The 19,130-nt window shown below is 48.9% G+C and overlaps 1 protein-coding gene across 3 annotated transcripts in view; it reads left to right on the forward strand.

Annotated features, from left to right (window-relative positions):
• The window catches only part of l1cama (L1 cell adhesion molecule, paralog a), a 40,862-nt gene that overhangs the window by 18,562 nt on the left and 3,170 nt on the right, over nucleotides 1–19,130 (forward strand). For 2 of the 3 annotated variants that reach the window (XM_080497342.1, XM_080497343.1), the window contains 26 exons: nucleotides 2,829–3,179; nucleotides 4,379–4,393; nucleotides 5,924–6,026; nucleotides 6,594–6,796; nucleotides 7,646–7,768; nucleotides 8,273–8,443; nucleotides 10,319–10,433; nucleotides 10,734–10,918; nucleotides 11,456–11,587; nucleotides 11,666–11,812; nucleotides 12,029–12,140; nucleotides 12,452–12,612; nucleotides 12,742–12,901; nucleotides 13,957–14,081; nucleotides 14,244–14,345; nucleotides 14,479–14,676; nucleotides 14,758–14,828; nucleotides 14,916–15,141; nucleotides 15,217–15,332; nucleotides 15,594–15,810; nucleotides 16,306–16,428; nucleotides 16,670–16,846; nucleotides 16,951–17,064; nucleotides 17,549–17,698; nucleotides 18,172–18,303; nucleotides 19,044–19,116. In XM_080497342.1, the coding sequence (XP_080353468.1) occupies nucleotides 3,047–3,179; nucleotides 4,379–4,393; nucleotides 5,924–6,026; nucleotides 6,594–6,796; nucleotides 7,646–7,768; nucleotides 8,273–8,443; nucleotides 10,319–10,433; nucleotides 10,734–10,918; nucleotides 11,456–11,587; nucleotides 11,666–11,812; nucleotides 12,029–12,140; nucleotides 12,452–12,612; nucleotides 12,742–12,901; nucleotides 13,957–14,081; nucleotides 14,244–14,345; nucleotides 14,479–14,676; nucleotides 14,758–14,828; nucleotides 14,916–15,141; nucleotides 15,217–15,332; nucleotides 15,594–15,810; nucleotides 16,306–16,428; nucleotides 16,670–16,846; nucleotides 16,951–17,064; nucleotides 17,549–17,698; nucleotides 18,172–18,303; nucleotides 19,044–19,116 (3,584 nt within the window). In that variant the 5' untranslated portion in view covers nucleotides 2,829–3,046. The remainder of the gene's footprint in view (nucleotides 1–2,828; nucleotides 3,180–4,378; nucleotides 4,394–5,923; nucleotides 6,027–6,593; nucleotides 6,797–7,645; nucleotides 7,769–8,272; nucleotides 8,444–10,318; nucleotides 10,434–10,733; nucleotides 10,919–11,455; nucleotides 11,588–11,665; nucleotides 11,813–12,028; nucleotides 12,141–12,451; nucleotides 12,613–12,741; nucleotides 12,902–13,956; nucleotides 14,082–14,243; nucleotides 14,346–14,478; nucleotides 14,677–14,757; nucleotides 14,829–14,915; nucleotides 15,142–15,216; nucleotides 15,333–15,593; nucleotides 15,811–16,305; nucleotides 16,429–16,669; nucleotides 16,847–16,950; nucleotides 17,065–17,548; nucleotides 17,699–18,171; nucleotides 18,304–19,043; nucleotides 19,117–19,130) is intronic. The other variant, XM_080497344.1, reaches the window with a different exon arrangement.

Raw genomic sequence — 19,130 nt, forward strand, 5'->3', positions numbered from 1 at the left:
AGCGTTTCAACTTCACTAACGATGGCAGCGGTGAAAGCAGAAATGTTATTTGTGTTTTTTTTTTGTTTTTTTTTTAAGGCAAATCACCTCAAAGCAGAAACTCATGAATAATTGACGGAGCCACAAAATTGACTCAGTCGATTTGGCTTGTTTGATACGTGGCCTGTTGGCATCTAATTCTCTGCTGTCAGGCGTTCTTAAAGAAGAAAAAAAAAACCCCGACCACGCCCTCGAATCTCAGCGTAACCCTGCAATCTTTTTTTTTTTTGTGTTGTTGTGATTGAGTGATTTCTAATGGTTGCCCGTTGACACCCCGACGGTGATAATAGTTTTTAAAAGCACTCAGAAACACCGTGACGGGTCATCTCGGCCCAGCGGCAAGCGGCCGTCCCAGAGGCGACCTTTGACCCTGTCCAATGGAGCAGGTAACAGGTCTGGGATTGGATCACTGACAGCTGCACAGCAGACACTCTGAAGAAGTGAAATCAGGCATCTGCTTCAGTGGCAGACTCTCGCCCCTGCGATAATGGAGCAAGCCACCGGGCTCCATACCGCGCGCACAGCTTGGAGGCTGTGTGTGTGTGTGTGTGTGTGTGTGTGTGTGTGTGTGTGTGTGTGTCTCAGGCCACATCAGTCTGGGCCATCAGCATGTTTGGGTGGCTGCTATGCCCTGGTTACTCTCAGCCTCTCTCACACGTCACAGTCCCGTCCACACCCTCCCCGACCCATTATAGTGTTCCCCTTTACCGCTCCTGCTCAACACGAGTGGAATATTCTCTGCTGAGCTCTGCCTCCCGACTCAAGCCTACCGGACCGTACCCTTTCATCCCCCCCCACCACCACCACCCCCTCCACCCCCTGTCAGACCACTGGAGGTGTGTGTCTGCCCTGTTTCTTTCTCTCTGTCTGGCTGTCACTGCCTCACAAGCTTCTTTGTCTGTGTTTCCCTCAAAAGTGTTTGGCTGCCAGCTCGTGCACATGCAACACACTCCCTTTGTGGAAGGTGACCGGCAGCGTGACAAGCTGTGGCATGCCCCGTCATTAATCAGCGCCTCGCTTTCCCGGTGGGCCCTCGCCGTCTCTTCGGACGGGCATCTGATAGGCAGCCCCCCCCCCCCCCCCCCACCTCGGAGCCCATTACCACCTGTGCTAATATCCTGACTCCATCGTTCATGTTGGAAGGGCCAGTTTTAAGACGGGATCACTGTAATTGGCTCGCTGTCTCCAAAGAACAACAACAGCCTCACAGGCGTTATCCCTGCAGAGCGGAAGAAGAGGAACGGGACCAAAACGAAAGTGAAGGATGCACACTGATTGGAAGAGGTTGCACAAGTGTGTGTGTGTGTGTGTGTGTGGAAGTGCATGGAGTGGATTAGCGTCTCAGCTGTCACCCTTTGTCATCCATCCTCCCTCCTCTCTCCTCCTCCGCTCCGCACTCCTCCCTCTGTTGCCCCACCTTTCCCTTCCCCTGTCTTCGTCTCACCTTCTCCTTCACTCACTTCTTCAATCCCACTTTTCACATTTCATCTTCCCTGGAGTCAAGCTTCGACTTGTCCTCCTCCTCTTCCTCCTCCTCCTCCTCCTCTTCCTCCTCCTCCCCTCTCTCCATGCTTCCCCTTCCCCTGACAAGGCAGGCTAGTGGGTGTAATGGCTCATTTAATCCTAATGCTGTTAGTTTAAACTGCCTTATTAAGGACTCAGCTCTTGTTTGCTCTTTAATTTAATCTAATTTGTCTCTTTTGATGTAGACAAATCCCGCACTCCTGTTTCTCCTACCAAGACTTGGTTCGGCACATACTTTTAACGAAGGGCACATGAAAAAAGCAGCAGTAATTAACTGGCCAGACATGAGCCACGAGATAAAAGAAAATAAAGGACAATCACTGCCCTCCGTTGTCTCCCCACCCCTCCGGCGTCTTCATTTGTTGTCCTGTCTGACCTTCCCCTGCTCGCCAAGGTCAGCCGCCACTCCGCCGTGGCACTGCCAGCACGCGGCGGCGGAGCCGAGCCAAACTCCCTCCGTCAGTCCGCCGAGCTGCCAACGCAGACTCTCACTCTATTGTCGCCATTTTCCTTTGTCTCGCTTGTACATCTTAATGGTGGTGTGCTATAACAGTTCTTTGTGTGTGATACTGAGTAGTGTAAACAGTCAGCGGGCTGCGCCACGTGGTGCCGCGGGGGAGGACAGCCTGCGTGTTGCGGCGAGGACCGACTCCAAGGGTACAGATGGAGAGCGGATAGGCTTTCCAGGAGGGGCGGCCCGCCTCGCCCGCCGCCACCGATAGCATCTTTTATCGCACACTTTATCGCAGCGCTGCCGCCCGAGCACGCCATGGACTGTCCCGCTCGCGCGGTGCGGTGCCGACCAGTCAACCGAGTTATCAACTGTTTGCTTGTCTGTCTTGCGGCATTATCAGATTTGACACTTCATCAATCTGCATTTGTCTGTCCGCGGCCCAGCTGGGCGAAGGGGAGGCTCTGTTCAGCCTCTCGTTGTGGTATTCTGTCCATCTGTCCTGCTGACTGGCCTCTCCATATGGACCACCACTCATACAATTCAACACCAAATGAAGAGGAACCACCATCCCCCCTCCCCTCCTCGCCCCCTTCGTTTGCAGGAACAGGTTCAGCGATAGGCATTGTGTGCAAGAGTGAGTCGTTGACTCCTGATTGGTGTGTTTAACTCTACGTCTCAGTGTGTCTGCTGGTCTGACCACATGGTGCAGGGTAATTTCTCTCCCATTCTGACACATGGCCCCTCTCTGCCCCTCCCTCTCTCTGCCCCCTCTTGTCCTCCCTCCCTCCCTCCCTTTTTTCCTATCTTTCAGAGACAAGACCAGCAGGAGGCCGTGGACCTAATTCGAAGAGGGAAAACCCAAAAAGGACAAAAAGGGGAAGAGGACAGGAGGGACGGGAAACATATGAGGCAAAGCCGAGGCCTGTCGCAGGAGAAGCATTGCTCGGCACGCGTGTGACTGAGGTCGCCCTCCGTGTGCGTTTCCATATACGTGTGTGAGCAGGTGGGACTTTGATGGGACAGTGAGCAATGCCTCACACGCAGCGACAGCAGGTTTGCAGTAGGGGGCACTGCTCCTCTCGCCTCCTCCTCCCCCTGGTGCTGGTCCTGGTGTCCCTGGCTGCCCGGCCCGGCCAAGCAGCCATACACATACCGTCCAATTGTGAGTACTGATTCATATCAACGTGTCGGTAACAATAGTGGCCGAATGCTACCGCGGGGTTCAAAGATATGTTTGTTGTGTTAATTGCGTCGGTGATTCATCAAAGCCCTTTAATAACCAGCTTTTATCGCGATTAATTTGTGCAAATGAGCCGAATAAACATGTGTTTCTCCTTCACTATCTTCAGCGTTTGAATAGATCTGTTCTGGCCCAAATACTCCAATCTGAGCTTTCTTTGGTCGGCGCTCATCTGTGCCTGTGCCGTGTCTAATTACTTTGTAATTGATCTCCTCATGCGGCATTGATTAGTCCCAGTATTGATCCAGTTTCTTTAGTGCGAACCAGAATCTGATTGGGGAGTGATACAATCACGTTATAACGCAAAAAAAAAAAAAAAAAAAAAATCTAGCCAGGGTTTTTTCTTTCCCTCCACTCTTCCGTCTTCTTGAAGCAATATGTGGGCATTAGAAATACAGCTGAGCTTGTTGCCCAGCAGGGAAATTGATCTTCATCTCTTGTGCTGCTTCCAGCCGGCCCACAGTGCTCCCAGGGAGGCAGCGAGAATATTGTTTTCACTGCTGCTTCAGTTCTTCTCTCTTTATCTAAGCTTTACCGCCAATGACTCACAGTCCTTCGCCACCTACTCGATCATCTAAAGTGTGTGCACACGCACACAAATGTGCGCATTCAGACTTCCCCCGAAGCTTGATGAGAAGCAGTAGATATTACCTTCTAATTCCCGCAGGGCTGCGGTGACGTGGAGTTGAGGTGGCTGAGGGGGTTCGACGGGAGGATGAGGAGGAGGAGGAGGAGGAGGAGGAAGGAGGAGCGGGTCAAAGATGTAAAAGGTCAAGGTGTCCCCTGCCTTTCAATTAGGGCGCCTCATCCATGTCAATGAGAGTTACAGAGGCAGTGGTCAGGATCGATAAAGGCGTTAGACTCTGTGTCGAGGAAGTCGAGGTTAAAAGCTGCAGGAGACATTACACTTCTTTATGGTGCATGTATCATAAATGTTGTTCAATTATCTATCTATCCATCTATCTATCTATCTATCTATCTATCTATCTATCTATCTATCTATCTCTCTATCTCTCTATCTCTCTATCTCTCTATCTCTCTATCTCTCTATCTCTCTATGTCTTCTTAACTGTAACTAAACTATGTTCCTTGCCTTTACTCTGCCCACTGTGGACAAACAGACCACATAAGTGATCGTAAGTGCTTTTGACTTTATTGATGTTTGTTCTGTCTTAATGCAGGCGCTGGCCAAACTTATTGTAAACACTTTCATTATGCCAGAGAGGTTATTTCCCCTCCACCAACAGTATAAAACCTTTGCGGTGCACTGCACTTTAATGAATCTGGCATTGACGTGCACTTGCAGTGTTATGCCAGTGTGTGTGTGTGATGTGTCGCATTGTGAAAGTGTCTCTCTCTCTATATGTGGGTGTGTTGCTTAGACTCACTCGCTCCGGAAAGGTGAGCTCTCCCTGCAGGAGGAGGAGGAGGAGGAGGTGTGAGGAGCGGCTGTCTGTAAGGCAGCAGGGCTGTCAGATCAAAGACGTGGGGAAATAAAGAGGAGTTAAAGCACTAAGCACCAGCTCCTCTCCTCCTCCTTCGCCAATAATGGAGCGAGTGCCTGCAGCCCAAACTTCAATTTGATCAGCAGAGGGAATGGGCTTATTTCCTGTGTCAGTGGGAATTCTTTCATTAAACTCTCTCACTCATCCTATCCGTCTTCACTTCTGAATCCCCGTGATTTTTACCCCGTGTTTGTTCTTCTCTCCCTATCTTCTCCATCTTCATTGCTTCCTGCCCCCCCCCCCCCCCCCCCCCCCCCCACCGGTGCCCTCTATCACCCACTTACCTACATAATGTAAATTCACCTCAGACATGTGCTCCTGTCAATTCCCCTCAAAGTCAAATGAATAACTCCCCCATGAGTATCACCAGCAAATGGCCCACGTGTGTACTTACTGAAAACACGTGTGAACGTTCTGATAGGAATTGAATTAAAGCAGAAAAACAAAAGCCCACCTGTCAGGAGCTGGACGCCTTTTAGGATTCCGTCATTGTGGCATTCGTGGCTGTTTCGGACCGGGGTGAAAGGAGGAGAGAAAAGCTCCTCTGGCGGTCATCCCTCGCGTTCCTTTTAAATCTCCGCTTCATTTCCCCACAGACTCTTTCCCACCTTTCCTTTTCTCTGCCTCTCAATCTCAGAATACTCTCCGCCATACATCTCTTTTACACGAACTCTCCCTCTTACATTATGCCATATCAATTTCCTCTCATCTCAACCCATTTTCTCCGCCCGCTCTCTCCCGCTCTTTCTCTTTTTCCTCGGCCTACATTTCATCTCTTTCTCCGGGGAGTCTTTTTAAGTGATATTGACTGAATATACTTATCACGAGATGTTAAGCTATGAAAATGAGTGCTGCCTCTGCCTTCTCCCATTCTGTTTGTTAAAGGCATTCCAAGTGCCTGTGGAGAGGTGTGTGTGTGTGTGTGTGTGTGTGTGTGTGTGTGTGTGTGTGTGTGTGTGTGTGTGTGTGTGTGTGTGTGTGTGTGTGTGATACAGTGAGGTTATTAATGTGTGGATGTCAGAGCCGTGTGCTTCGTGAAATCAGGTCACGTGAATTCAGCTTGACGAGTGTGTGCATGTGTCCCGTACCTGTGCGAGTGCCGGGCCACGTGCCTTGCCGTGTGCCTTTGCGCCGTCTGACTCTGGCTTTCGTTCCGCGCAGTAACGAGGCCTCCGATGATCACCACGCAGCCGGAGTCCGTCACCGTCTTCAGCATCGAGGACCTCGTCATGAGCTGCGAGGCCTCGGGCAACCCTCCACCCATGTTAGTCGGCACACACTCGCACACGCATGTCTGCAGCAAAAAAACTACGAAAAAAAAACTACACATGATTTGTTTAGATCTTTGAGATCCCAGTCAGATTAATCGTGGTGAATTCTGCCCATTTTTTCATGCTTTATTTATTTATTTATTTATTTTCAAACGAGACAGTTGTCCTCGCTCGGCTGACGTCTAGATATTAGCGTTACATGAATGCACAGCTTCTCGCAGTCAGAGTTCTTGTTTCAACAAGGGATAAATGTCATTAAGCCCTCGAGCAATCTTTTCAGAGTGTCTTAGCCGCTCTGAAGTGGAAAGCCGCTTCAACGCAAGGAAGAGATGATTATCGCAATTACACAGCAGCTCCAGTTTTTTCCCCCCAGAGTCCCACTGGGGCTCCCCCTGTACGTTTTCTGACAATGCGTCGCCGCCGTCGGATTCGGGGACATTAAAGGACGTTTTGTGCGCGTTAAAGACTGTCCCCAGAGGGAGGGCAGCGAGAGGGTAACAACTACATTTGAATGAATCTTCTCTTCCTTTGTTTTTTTTTTTTTTCTTTCCCTCTTCAAGTTTCCAGTGGACAAAAGACGGAGAGAAGTTTGACCCCGGCAGCGACCCAGAGCTGAAAGTCACTGAGGGCTCTGGCTCATTTGCATTCTACACTCTCAGTTACACCATGGACGCCCTGAAGCAGTACCAAGGCAAATATGTCTGCTACGCATCCAATGAGCTGGGGACGGCCGTGTCCAATGAGGCCACACTCATCACTGACGGTACGACGACGACGACGACTTTCATTCGTGGTGGTTTGGACGTCGCCCTGAGAGAATAATTGAAGCCTTTGAAGGCGTATCAAACAAACATATGCACTACGTGTCGCCTAGAAATGTCAGTTTCAGTATTAATTCTTCTGCTCGTGCCTTCGGGGTCCAGACTGAAAGCGAGCTGTGCTGTTGTGGATTTTTCCTGCATGCAGCTGATTCATAAAAGCTGCGACACACAGCCACCGCGTAAACCTTTCCCCGCTTCATGTGGAGCTCATCTGCTGGCAGATGGAGGCTCACACTGAGCGCTCGGAGTAGTGCCACCCGGAACGTAATTACATGCAATAACATGATAATCAGCACATACTCTCACACACACTCACACACACACACACACACATGCGCGTGCACACGCTTCAGGGCCCCTGGGCAAAAAGTAAAGAGCACCTCTGCGTATGCATCCACCTGTGTCTGGCTCTCTCCTGGGCGACCTCCTTCGCTCACAGTTTCCCTGACAACCGTTTCCCCAGAAACGCTCTTGAGTCGATGTCATGTGAAGCGCTCTTCAGGAGCTCCAGTGGGGTTATCCACGGTGGGCAGAGGGGCTGGAAACACTATGACTTACAAATCATATCATTCCACGTCTGCAAAGACAAAAGACAACCTGCCGTGTGCAAATCCCAGAAGTTACTCCCGTGAAAAAGGAGTAAACATCCCTCATCCGCCGTATTGTGTGTTAACGTTGACTTATGATGCAGATTGCCTCAGGCAATTCCCACATGTTGTTTGTGTTTGTTTACCAGCAGCGAGTTTCATTTTTTCTTTTTTTATTATTTTTTCCCCCTTGTCTCCTTCCAGTGCCCCCGACCCAGCAGAAAGAAAAAAAGGTTGACGTGAAGGCGGAGGAAGGAAACAGCATTGTCCTGAAGTGTAACCCCCCGCAGAGCTCCATGGAGCCCATCATTCACTGGATGGACTCGAGTGAGTACATTACCTTTCCGTCTCTCCTGCCATTTCCTGCTTCCTGTCTCCTCGATAAATCTGCCACTTAGACCGCGCATCCATCCCTTCTGCTGTCCACTTGTATTCATCCCCACCAAAGTGCTGGCTGATCTCGCATTTCTGAAACACTACTGTCTAAATGTGTCTCCTTCGCAAAATCAAGTATATTCTTTCACGTGTTCTTCTAACCCAGATTTCTTTCTTTCTTTTTTTTTTTCCCTCGTCAGTCTCTTCTGTAGTCTGAGCCGGATCTATTCTTACCCCCTCTATCCCCTATCTCGCCATCATTATACTTCCACTTCTGCTTCCCACATCCTATTGTATCTTTATACCCCCTTCTTCCATTTCCGCTCGCTTTTCTGTTCTATTGTTCAGCTCCACTGTCTCACTCTTATCCTTCTCTTTTTTTTCCCCCCCACTGTGTCTAATATAATTTTAAATCACTGTCTCATTCTTTCTCTCTCTCTCTCTCTCTTCCCTCAGAGTTGCGGCATATCCAGCTCAGTGAGCGGGTGGTGGTGGGGAAGGACGGCAACCTCTACTTTGCCCATTTGACAACTGAGGACAGCAGAAGCGACTACACCTGTAATGTTCAGTACCTGGCGACAAGGACAATTCTGGCGAAGGAACCCATCACTCTCACTGTCAACCCATGTGAGTTTTGCTCAGATCGGATGAATGAATTCCACTTAGCTTGGACTGAACCGAGTAAATCTGATCTTCGTGTGTCTCCAGGTGACCGATACAATCGTCTATAATTCCAACTAATTCAATCGGAAATTTTGTTTTGGGTCAAATGTTAAACAATAATACCCTGTAGGGATGTTGGGAGTTAGAAACAATGCATTATATGTCGAGGGCCCACCAGTCCAGTCCAGGCTGCAGATTTCTCCTCATGCATATTATATAATTCACATTATTTTAGTTTCTGCCAACTTTTCTTTTTAATATTATTCTAACTTCTTCAAAGGCTTGAAATTAGACTCACGCACCCCCCCCCCCCCCCCCACACACAGACACGCATTTCATTTCTTATGAAGTGTTCAACGAGGACGAAGCCTGAGTCACAAGAGATATTTCAGCTATTCAAACAGTGAAAACGAACAACATACAAACGATTATCAATACACCTCACAAGGACAACCTGAGCTGTGACTAACTCAATAGATTTTTTTTTTTTATCAGTTTTCTATCTCTGATTTATTCCGACTGAGGAGCCCATTCTCGTCAAGACGAGGTGAAATTACAAAAAACACATTGGACTGGTTTCAAGTCCAGCACAGAGAGATAATCGCACGCAAGACACATTCTTTGTCTTTGCCCAAATTTACATTCTCCATTACTTAACAACTTAAAACATCCAATTTTAATGAAACCGTCTGATGCAAAATACAGTGAAATGACCAAAAAGCTCCTTGTATCGCTGTTGTGTTATGCCTGTTTATATATAGCATCATCGATATCTCAGCTCCTGTCCACTACGCTTAAGAAATGTGTTAAAACATAAACAAAAATCCATTTTTTACCATTTGCTTAGTGGATTGGCCAAATTGGAGCCTCTTGTTTTGGTCCACGGGCCTTAAGTTGGACACCCAGAACTTAATGTGTTTGTGTTTGCATTGAACAGAGAAAAAAAACAGGTTCAAAAAAAGGAAACTTCGTAACGCAGGGCAGCGGTACCACCCGCTGCACATTGTCCAACAGTTTAGGGCTGTAGACATGCAGGATTTTATCTGTTGTGAAATGAAAGAAATTATTCCGGCTCATCAGAATTAGAAGTGATAATTCATCCTGAAGTGTGATGAGTGTGTGTGTGTGTGTGTGTGGCCACAAACACCACAACATTTCGCACTGCTGTCTGGGAATAAAGGAGGTGTGTTCCGGTTTTCACAACAATCCTTCCTACAACTGCAGAGAAACGCCGGTTTGAGCTGAAGCCACCTGACATGTTGCCTGACCGACACGACGCGGCGAAACCTGCAGCAGGCTGTTTGCAAATATCCATCAAAATCCGGCTTTTCTTCCTATTTTCCCTGTGTGGTCTCTGCTTTAAATTGGTGCATGCGGTTAGATATTTGTCGGGTCCTACTGAGGCGCCGTCGTTAAACCAAAGTCAACTCCCCCCCCCCCCCCCCCCCCCCTCCATGTGGGGGGGCGTGTTGTGCTGACCAAAGCAGCGACCGTTATCCAGCACAACTCCCTGAGCCGGCGGGAGGCCGATCACCTCCTCGGCCCGGCTGTAATGAGATGCGGCTCACACTGCGATGTGGCCGTTAGCATCTGTGGCCCGACGAGAGGTCAGGAAGAGGCACACATGTTAACACGAGACCTCTCTGCGTGTGGAGGAGGTCCAGGCAGGGGAGGGAGAGTCCTGCCTCTGGGCGCCACATGTGTGATACTGATTGCGACTTTCCAGATTGGCTGCTGTGTCAGCAGCACTGCAATCTGGAAATTAGCCATACATATGTATGAGTCTCTCTCTCTCTTTCTTTCTCTTTGTCTTCTGATTTCCACCTCCTCTTTGTCCAGCTAACTCGGTACCGCGGAACAGGAGGCCCCACATGATGAGACCGACTGGAGGCCATAGCACGTACCACACCCTCAGGGGCCAGACCCTGGAGCTCGAGTGCATCGTCCAAGGCCTGTGAGTGTGTGTGTGTGTGCGTGTGCGTGCGCCTCATTCCCCATCAATCAAAAAACATAAGCTGCTCCTCTTAATCCATCTTACCTTCCCCTCATCTGTTCCATTTCATTCCATTAATGCTTCCTCCTGCCAACTCTGCCTGTCGCTGTCTTCTGCTTTTAATTCATGCTCGCCCTCTCTCTCTCTCTCTCTCTCTCTCTCTCTCTCTCTCACTCTCTCACTCTCTCTCTCGCTCTCTCTCTTGATGTTTTCCCCCCCCCGCATTAATCCTTTTCTTTTAAACGTTCCTTCTCTCTCCAGGCCAACTCCTAAAGTGTCGTGGCTGCGGAAGGACGGCGAGCTGTCGGAGACGCGGACGACCAAAGAGATATTCGACCGTCGTTTGCGCTTCACTAACATCTCAGAGGCAGACGGTGGGGAATACCAGTGCATGGCGGAGAACTCCCAGGGGAAAACTGTGCACACTTACACAGTGATTGTGGAAGGTTTGTCGTCTGCCTATAAACACGCATTCACTCCAATCGTTCGGGGGAACGTTGTGAAGATTTCTTTGAGCTTCAGTCCAGTATTACTGATATCAGTAAACCTTTGATTATCAGACATTAGAAGTCATGCTGTGAAACTAAGAAAGATCTGTTTTTGCTGTATTAATCTTGATATACGAGGGATCGCGAGAAGAAAAGCTCTGCCGCAAACAGAATTAAATTGATCATGTAGGAAGATAGTGATGTTGCCATGAAAGTAAACAGATGAACCTTCGCTACAAGAACACATCAGCCGTTTTATACGCGCTCCATCATCAAACACATGGATCTATTTTGCCATATTTCGCACAAATGTGGCAACATGTGTTTGCAGAATTACACTTTTTCACGTCGGAAGCCTAAAATAGTCTTATTTTCTAAGGTTCAAATGGTTTAATCAGTGGTTGCTTCGCGAGGCTCGTCGGTGTTTTATGTTGCCGCCGTGGAACACGGAGGTGGAGGTGAGTTGTCTGTCTTGACTTGTCTTGTCGTCTGCAGCCGCTCCGTACTGGACCAAAGAGCCGGTCAGCCAGCTGTACGCTCCCGGCGAGACTGTGAGACTGGACTGTCAGGCAGACGGCATCCCCTCCCCGGCTATCAGCTGGACCATCAACGGCATCCCCCTCTCAGGTCGGTGCAGACATCCCCCTCCCTCCGACGCATGCCGGGGCCCGTCTGACGGTGCTGACGGGCTTCCCTCCGTCACAGAGATAGATAGGGACCCCAGACGCAGGCTGACGGCGAGCCGATCGCTCATCCTCGAGGATGTCAACTTCGGTGACACTGCCATCTACCAGTGCCAGGCCACCAACAAACATGGAGCCATCCTCACCAACACCAACGTCTACGTCATCGGTGAGTGCCTGCTTCAAATGAACATGCGTGTGTGTGTGTGTGTGTGTGTGTGTGTGTGTGTGTGTGTGTGTGTGTGTGTGTGTGTGTGTGTGTGTGTGTGTGTGTGTGTGTGTGTGTGTGTGTGTGTGTGTGTGTGTGTGTGTGTGTGTGTGTGTGTGTGTGTGTGTGAATCAGCGTGTGTCTGACTTCTCTGCATGTGCTGGTTTTTTTTTCCAGAGCTGTCTCCACAGATCCTCACGGAGGACGGGAACACGTACACGTTTACGGAGGGCCAGAAGGCTTTGCTGGAGTGCGAGACCTTCGGCTCGCCCAAACCTAAGGTCCTTTGGTGAGGCACCGGACTATTTCTTTGCGGTTTAATATGAACTTGTTTTTATACATTTTCAATTGGCAGATGTCACAAACGAGATTATTGCGTAGGTAGCTCCTCTTGTGCATAGATTACCAACCAAATGCTGTGACATCTGGGCTGTGAGTGTGGATTCTGTCGGTGTGGCAGGTATCCAAGCCGGCCTTGTTTTTTTTTTTTTTCTCAGCACAGTTAGCACAATGGCAGTTAAACCGGTGGATTTATCGTCAGTAGCTCGGAGCGTTTCTGTGTGCTAATCGCAGGCTTTTTATTGTGTGTGTATTTTTTAGGGAGGGGGGCAGGATCTCCTCCCTCCTGGCAGACTACAGAATGAACCAACTCATCAACGGGGGACTTGAGATCTCTAACGTCACCCGCGACGACGAGGGCACCTACGTCTGCTCCGTGCTGGACTCCAAACTGTCCATCGCTGCCGAGCTGGAAGTGTTCAGTGAGTGAGACGCACACACACACACACACACTCACACACGCACACACACGTTGTCCCTCAGCAGCTGATGTTATTTGCACCTCCTGCGGCTCGTCTCAGCTCTGTGTCCCTCCGTGCTGTCTGTTCCAGACAGGACAGTGATCCTGTCACCTCCGCAGGCGCAGAAGGTGCAGCCTGGAAGCACAGCAATCTTCACCTGTCAGGCCCTCAGCGACCCCCGACTCGGCGTCCCGCTCATCCAGTGGAGGAAAAATGACCGCAAGCTGTTTGAATCTCACAGTGACGAAAAGTGAGAGTTAAATTGTTTGGGGTTTTTTTGTTTGTCTTTTTTTTATTTTTTTTTATTTTGAATAAGTGCGGTGTAACAGTGTGTTGCAGAGTGTAACAGTGTGTAGCAGAGTGTAACAGTGTGTATCAGAATGTAACAGTGTGTAGCAGAATGCAACAGTGTGTAGCAGAGTGTAACAGTGTGTAGCAGTGTGTAGCAGAATGTAACAGTGTGTAGCAGAGTGTAACAGTGTGTAACAGTATGTAACAGTGTGTAGCAGTGTGTAACAGTGTGTAGCAGAATTAGCAGTGTGTAGCAGAGTGTAACAGTGTGTAGCAGAATGTAACAGTGTGTAGCAGAATGTAACAGTGTGTAACAGTATGTAACAGTGTGTAGCAGTGTGTAACAGTGTGTAGCAGAATTAGCAGTGTGTAGCAGAGTGTAACATTGTGTAGCAGGGTGTAGCAGAATGTAACAGTGTGTAGCAGAATGTAACAGTGTGTAACAGTATGTAACAGTGTGTAGCAGTGTGTAACAGTGTGTAGCAGAATTAGCAGTGTGTAGCAGTGTGTAGCAGAGTGTAACATTGTGTAGCAGGGTGTAGCAGAGTGTAACATTATGTAGCAGGGTGTAGCAGAGTGTAACAGTGTGTAACAGGGTGTAGCAGTGTGTACCATTGTGTAGCAGGGTGTAGCAGAGTGTAACATTGTGTAGCAGGGTGTAGCAGAGTGTAACATTGTGTAGCAGAGTGTAACAGTGTGTAGCAGAATGTAACAGTGTGTAGCAGAATGTAACAGTATGTAACAGTGTGTAGCAGTGTGTAGCAGTGTGTAGCAGGGTGTAGCAGAGTGTAACATTGTGTAGCAGGGTGTAGCAGAGTGTAACAGGGTGTAGCAGTGTGTAACATTGTGTAGCAGGGTGTAGCAGAGTGTAACATTGTGTAGCAGGGTGTAGCAGTGTGTAACATTGTGTAGCAGGGTGTAGCAGAGTGTAGCATTGTGTAGCAGGGTGTAACATGGTGGTAATTATTATTAAAGAGGAGATTTATTACTGTAATTTTTTTTTCTCTCTCTCAGATACACTTTTGAAGGCGAAGACCTCATGGTGGCCAACGTGGGACCCGAGGACGAGGGCTTGTACACCTGTCAGGTCATCACCAAGAGGGACATGGCTGAAGCCAGTGCCACGCTCACATTATGTGGTAAGATCACCCAGGAGCTACAGACAACACCTTCACCTTTGTTGAATGGTGATTCCAAAGTAAAAAAAAAAACATAAAACTTTGTCTTTCTTTGAATTTTAATATATAGATTATGCATAATTCTGACAGTAGTTGGAATTTGAATTTTGTTCTGCCCGTCAGACCGTCCGGACCCGCCGTCTCTCCTCCAGATCAGCGATCCGAAACATCGCGCCATCACTCTCGGCTGGACTCCTGGAGATGACCACAATAGCGCTGTGCAAGGTTTACTACTTACTCATTATTTTGTGTATTTTGTGTTCTGTAAATATGCAAACACACACTTACTCAACCACTTATTCACTTGCTTGTGGTTTTCTCCCGACCTCTCTGTCTCACCACGGCTGTGCTTCTACAGAGTATGTGGTGGAGTTTGAAGACCAAGGTTCAAAAGAGATGGGCTGGGAAGAGTTGAAGAGAGTACGAGGGGACGTGGAGCGGGCCACCCTCCCTCTGTGGGCCTACATGTCCTACCGTTTCCGGGTCATTGCCATTAATGACGTGGGTAAAAGTGACCCCAGCAAGCCGTCTCAAATCCACAATACGTCTGCTCAGGGTAAAAGCCAGTGTCTTATTCCAACTACCTCTTTTTTTTAAAACATCTTTAGATTTAACTCTCATTTTTCGTCAACTGCAGCTCCGGACAGTAACCCCGAGGACGTCAGGAGCGAGTCTGTTGATCCGGGCACTCTGCTCATCACCTGGCAGGTAAACGTATCGCCCAACTGCATCGTCATCGACGGCAGCAACTCAAAAAACGCTCCGTCTCACCAGCTGGATTTCCCGTCATTCTAGAAAATGGACAAGCGTCACTTGAATGGGCCCGAGTTCAAGTACCGGGTGCGGTGGAGGCGGGTGGTGGGCAGCGGGCCTAACTGGCACATGAACTACACGACGGCGCCGCCTTTCATTGTCGGCGATATTGGGAACTTCTCCGCCTTTGATATCAAAGTCCAGGCTGTCAATGACGAAGGCGACGGACCCGATCCCGACACTGTGATCGGATACTCGGGAGAAGATGGTAAAACTCTTTCAAACATGGTTTCCAGACAGTTTTCGAGCGACTTGGTTCACTAAGAACACCCTGATCTCTCAGTTCCGTTAGAGGCGCCGATGGATGTTGGTGTTGTACTGATAGACAGCACCACGATCAAAGTGACCTGGGCAGCAGTAGACAAAGACACAGTCAGAGGACACCTTCTCGGGTACAAGGTACGGCCGCGGTTCCCCTTCTCTTGTTTGCTCTGACATCTTCATGAATAAGAAATGATTGTTTGCCGCATGTTGGCTTAGCAGAGGCACCAGTTCCTGGTAGTTTCAAGGTTGTGAGGAGGAGCATTTCATCTTATTTTAGATGATCTCCCCTTCATAATAGATAAGAATAGTCTTAGAAATATTGCTAAATTTGTATTTCATTCTTCAAAATGGCTTTGGGACACTGGTCATGTTTTTCCTCTTTCGTCATTTCTTCAGATCTACTTGACCAGGGTGGGCTCCAGGAGCCACCACCGAGGCAGGAGGTCCAGGGAGTCGGGGAGCACGACGGTGGTGGAGACCGGGCCAAACGAGGAGAAGAAGGTCATCAGTGACCTGAGGCCGTACTCCCGCTACGTGGTGGCCGTCGCTGTGTACAACAAAAAAGGAGAGGGACCCTCTTCTGAGGCGCTGCCCTTCGACACTCACGAGGGAGGTGAGAAATCAGGGACGGACTGAGGGAGGTGATGGATGGAAACTGGGTGAGGAGGTTTAATCACATTCCGAGGCAGTGAGAGAGCGTCGCAGGACAGGAGGGCGAGTGCAAGGTTACAGCAAAGGAAGTTACACTGATATTCACAGAATATCATATATATGCACTGCAGTGAAGGAAAGGAAAGATTGTTCATATTGAGTTTGTTTTATTCCTTCAATCAAATTTTTATTCCAGAAAGGAATAGGAGCATTAGTGCCTACAACATCAGTTTTCAGGTATATATATATATGTATATATATATATATATATATATATATATATGATTCTCTATCAGTTTAAGCATTTGAAAAGTTTTCAGTCTCACACATATAGATGCATCAGTGGCGTCTTCAGTCTTGGATTAGATTATTTAACGCTCCGGGTCCCAAAAAGAACAATGACACTCTGCTGGTGGGGGAAGATGAGATTGCGCTTCATCATATTTGTTTCCTCCAGTCCCCGGTCCCCCCATGTCCCTGATGCTGGACAGCCCATCAGAGACAGAAATGACCCTCCACTGGGCGCCTCCCGACCAACCCAACGGAATCCTCGTGGGATATTTACTGCAGTACCAACGAAGTAAGCGTCACCGACGACCTTATTGCACATGCATTAAAACCCGGGTTCCTATATCTCGTCATCGATTGTCAAATACGACATCAGAACTGCCACACGATTCGTCTCCTGCTCAATCAATAACGCTGGAAACGCGTCGATAGCAGAGCTTCCTAATTATAGTCATCGGTCAGTCACTTGTCTTCCAGAACGGTGTTGGAGATCAAACTGTGATTGAACGTTTTCGTGGCTTTGCTCTGGCCAGTTACAGAGAGCGACGACAGCCCCATGCAGGTCGAAGCAATAGACGACCCCAAAGTCACCCAGCTCACGCTGAGAAACCTGGACCGCCACAGCCACTACCGCTTCTACCTCAGGGGGCGCACTGACACCGGCGATGGGGAACCCATCATAAGGAGGGGTGCCACCACACTGGATGGAGGTAAAAACACCAACTCGGTACCTTTCATATGGTCGTCCGTACGCCACCTGCAGGCTGCGGTGGATGACGCTGTAATCTGACGTTATTGTCTGGATGCATCGCAGCTCCGCCGGTGAACATCAGCGTGTCGCCCGGGGAGAATTCAGCTAACGTGACCTGGACTGCCAAGAAGAGACACAGGAATGTCGACTTCCAGATCCAGTATTTCAGGAAAAAAGGTAGAATGTGCAGACTAATATAAACTAAACTAATAAACACTCATCAGCCATGATGTCACAGCCGCCTGCCTAATGCTTGCTGAGGTGTGGACTCCAGTTGACCTCTGAAGGTGTCATGTGGTATCAGTCACCAGGATGGATCCTTGACGTCCTGGAGGTTGTGAGACGGAGCCTCGGAGGCCTCGTTAGTCAAAGAAGCTTGGTCGATATTGTTGGTTTTTCCTTCTGTGGACCACTTTTGATAAATACTGACCGCTACAGACTGGGAAGTGATTCCAAGTTCTTATGAGTGGCCCTTCAAACTCCAAAACCTTGATGATAAAATCTTAACTTCCTGCTCATCGTTTTCCACACAAGGACAGATATCATGATAAACAAAAAAATATGGGCAATTCATTATAGCTGTTGGTTGTTCCTGTGGTGAACGTTGTTCTGAACAACCTCAGGGAAGAAGGAAGCCGACGCTCATGTTTTGTCTTGGCAGAGGGCAGTAAGGGCAAGAAGACGGAGAAGGTGAACTCGTCTCAGTCGTCCCACCAGCTCCAGGGCCTGACGCCAGGCACTCATTACTGGCTACACTTCATCTACAACAACAACACCTTCTACGAGATAGAAATCGACACAAACGGAACAGGTAGCGTTCGCGGCGCCTTCGCTCCTCGTCTCTTCTTCTACCTCGCCCGCTCTCTCTCTCTCTCTCTCTCCTCTGGGTTTTCCCACGTCTAAATATAAAGCCTGGATCCAGCTGACGGTGTCTCGCGGTTCCTTCTCTTCCTGTGAAGTGTTTTCATAGGCGGCTTGGTTAGCCATATGAAATGATCCATTACGTGTGTTTGTTTGCCGCGTTTTTTTTTTTCTTTTTTCCCCCCGTATCCTTTGGTTCCCCTGGTGAAACGCCACCCTGTCAGAATGCATAATGCTCCGTCTGTTTTGTTCCAGATTCTGCTCGCGCTTTTATCTCGTCTCTGCCGCCCTTCTACCGTTTCCACCACACACACACACACACACACACACACACACACACACACACACACACACACACACACAGACACACACAAACCCTCTCTTTTTTCTCCCCCGCCATGCTCTGTTGTTTGTGCCACGAAGAAGTGACTGAGGTTCCGCCGAGCTTCGCCACTCAGGGCTGGTTCATCGGCGTGGTGAGCGCCATCGTGCTGCTGCTGCTGACGCTGCTCATCCTCTGCTTCATCAAGAGGAGTAAAGGAGGGAAATACTCAGGCAAGTGCAATTCAAAGTGACGAATTGCTCGCTGGAAATGTTTGCTTTGCATTCTGCGCGCCTCGCCGAGGCGTTGAGGCACGAGCGCAGCTCCGGTCTGCAGCCGTGCAAAAAAAGCTGCCCTGAAGCCGCGGCAGTGTTTATGTAAGGATGAAACGGCAGGACGTTGCAGACCGTCTCATTTTAAAACTTTACAAAACCCTCACAGTCCCACTCCAATTACTTGAAGAGTTTCACTTTAATCTACACTAACGTGGAGCGAGACAGACCTTTTAAGCTTTGCCTTCCTCGCTGTGCGGGGATTTGTCCTGGAAAAAAAGAGAGAAATAATAATCACAAAGCACAAGAGCAGCTGCAACCTGAGGGCTCCTGGATGATTAGACGGAGAGAGAGAGAGAAAAAAAAAAAAAAACTGTGTGGCGGGCCCTCTTTGTGCTAAAAGCAACGACTAATTGAATAATAAATCTGACCATGTCTGCTGGCATTATACGTCCACTAAATTAATTATTCAAGCGCTTTGGAATTGAATTAGCAACACAAACATCAGCGGTGACTATATCATCACGAGCTCGGAAGAGGAACCGAGCGGAATCGTAGATCCAGATAAACACAGCCGGTGTGAAGAGGCGGTTATCTTGCTCTCGGACAGCCTGTCGTTATCGGCGTGGAAGACGGAGGCTTAGAGGGAAACGTGGCGGAGATCTGGCCGATAACGAACTCCAATGATTTGTTTTCCCCAGTGAAAGACAAAGAGGAGGGTCCGATGGACTCGGAGGCGCGGCCCATGAAGGATGAAACTTTCGGAGAGTACAGGTCGGTGACTCAAT

The sequence above is a fragment of the Blennius ocellaris genome (genome assembly GCF_963422515.1).
Source record: "Blennius ocellaris genome assembly, chromosome: 5".
NCBI lineage: Eukaryota > Metazoa > Chordata > Actinopteri > Blenniiformes > Blenniidae > Blennius > Blennius ocellaris.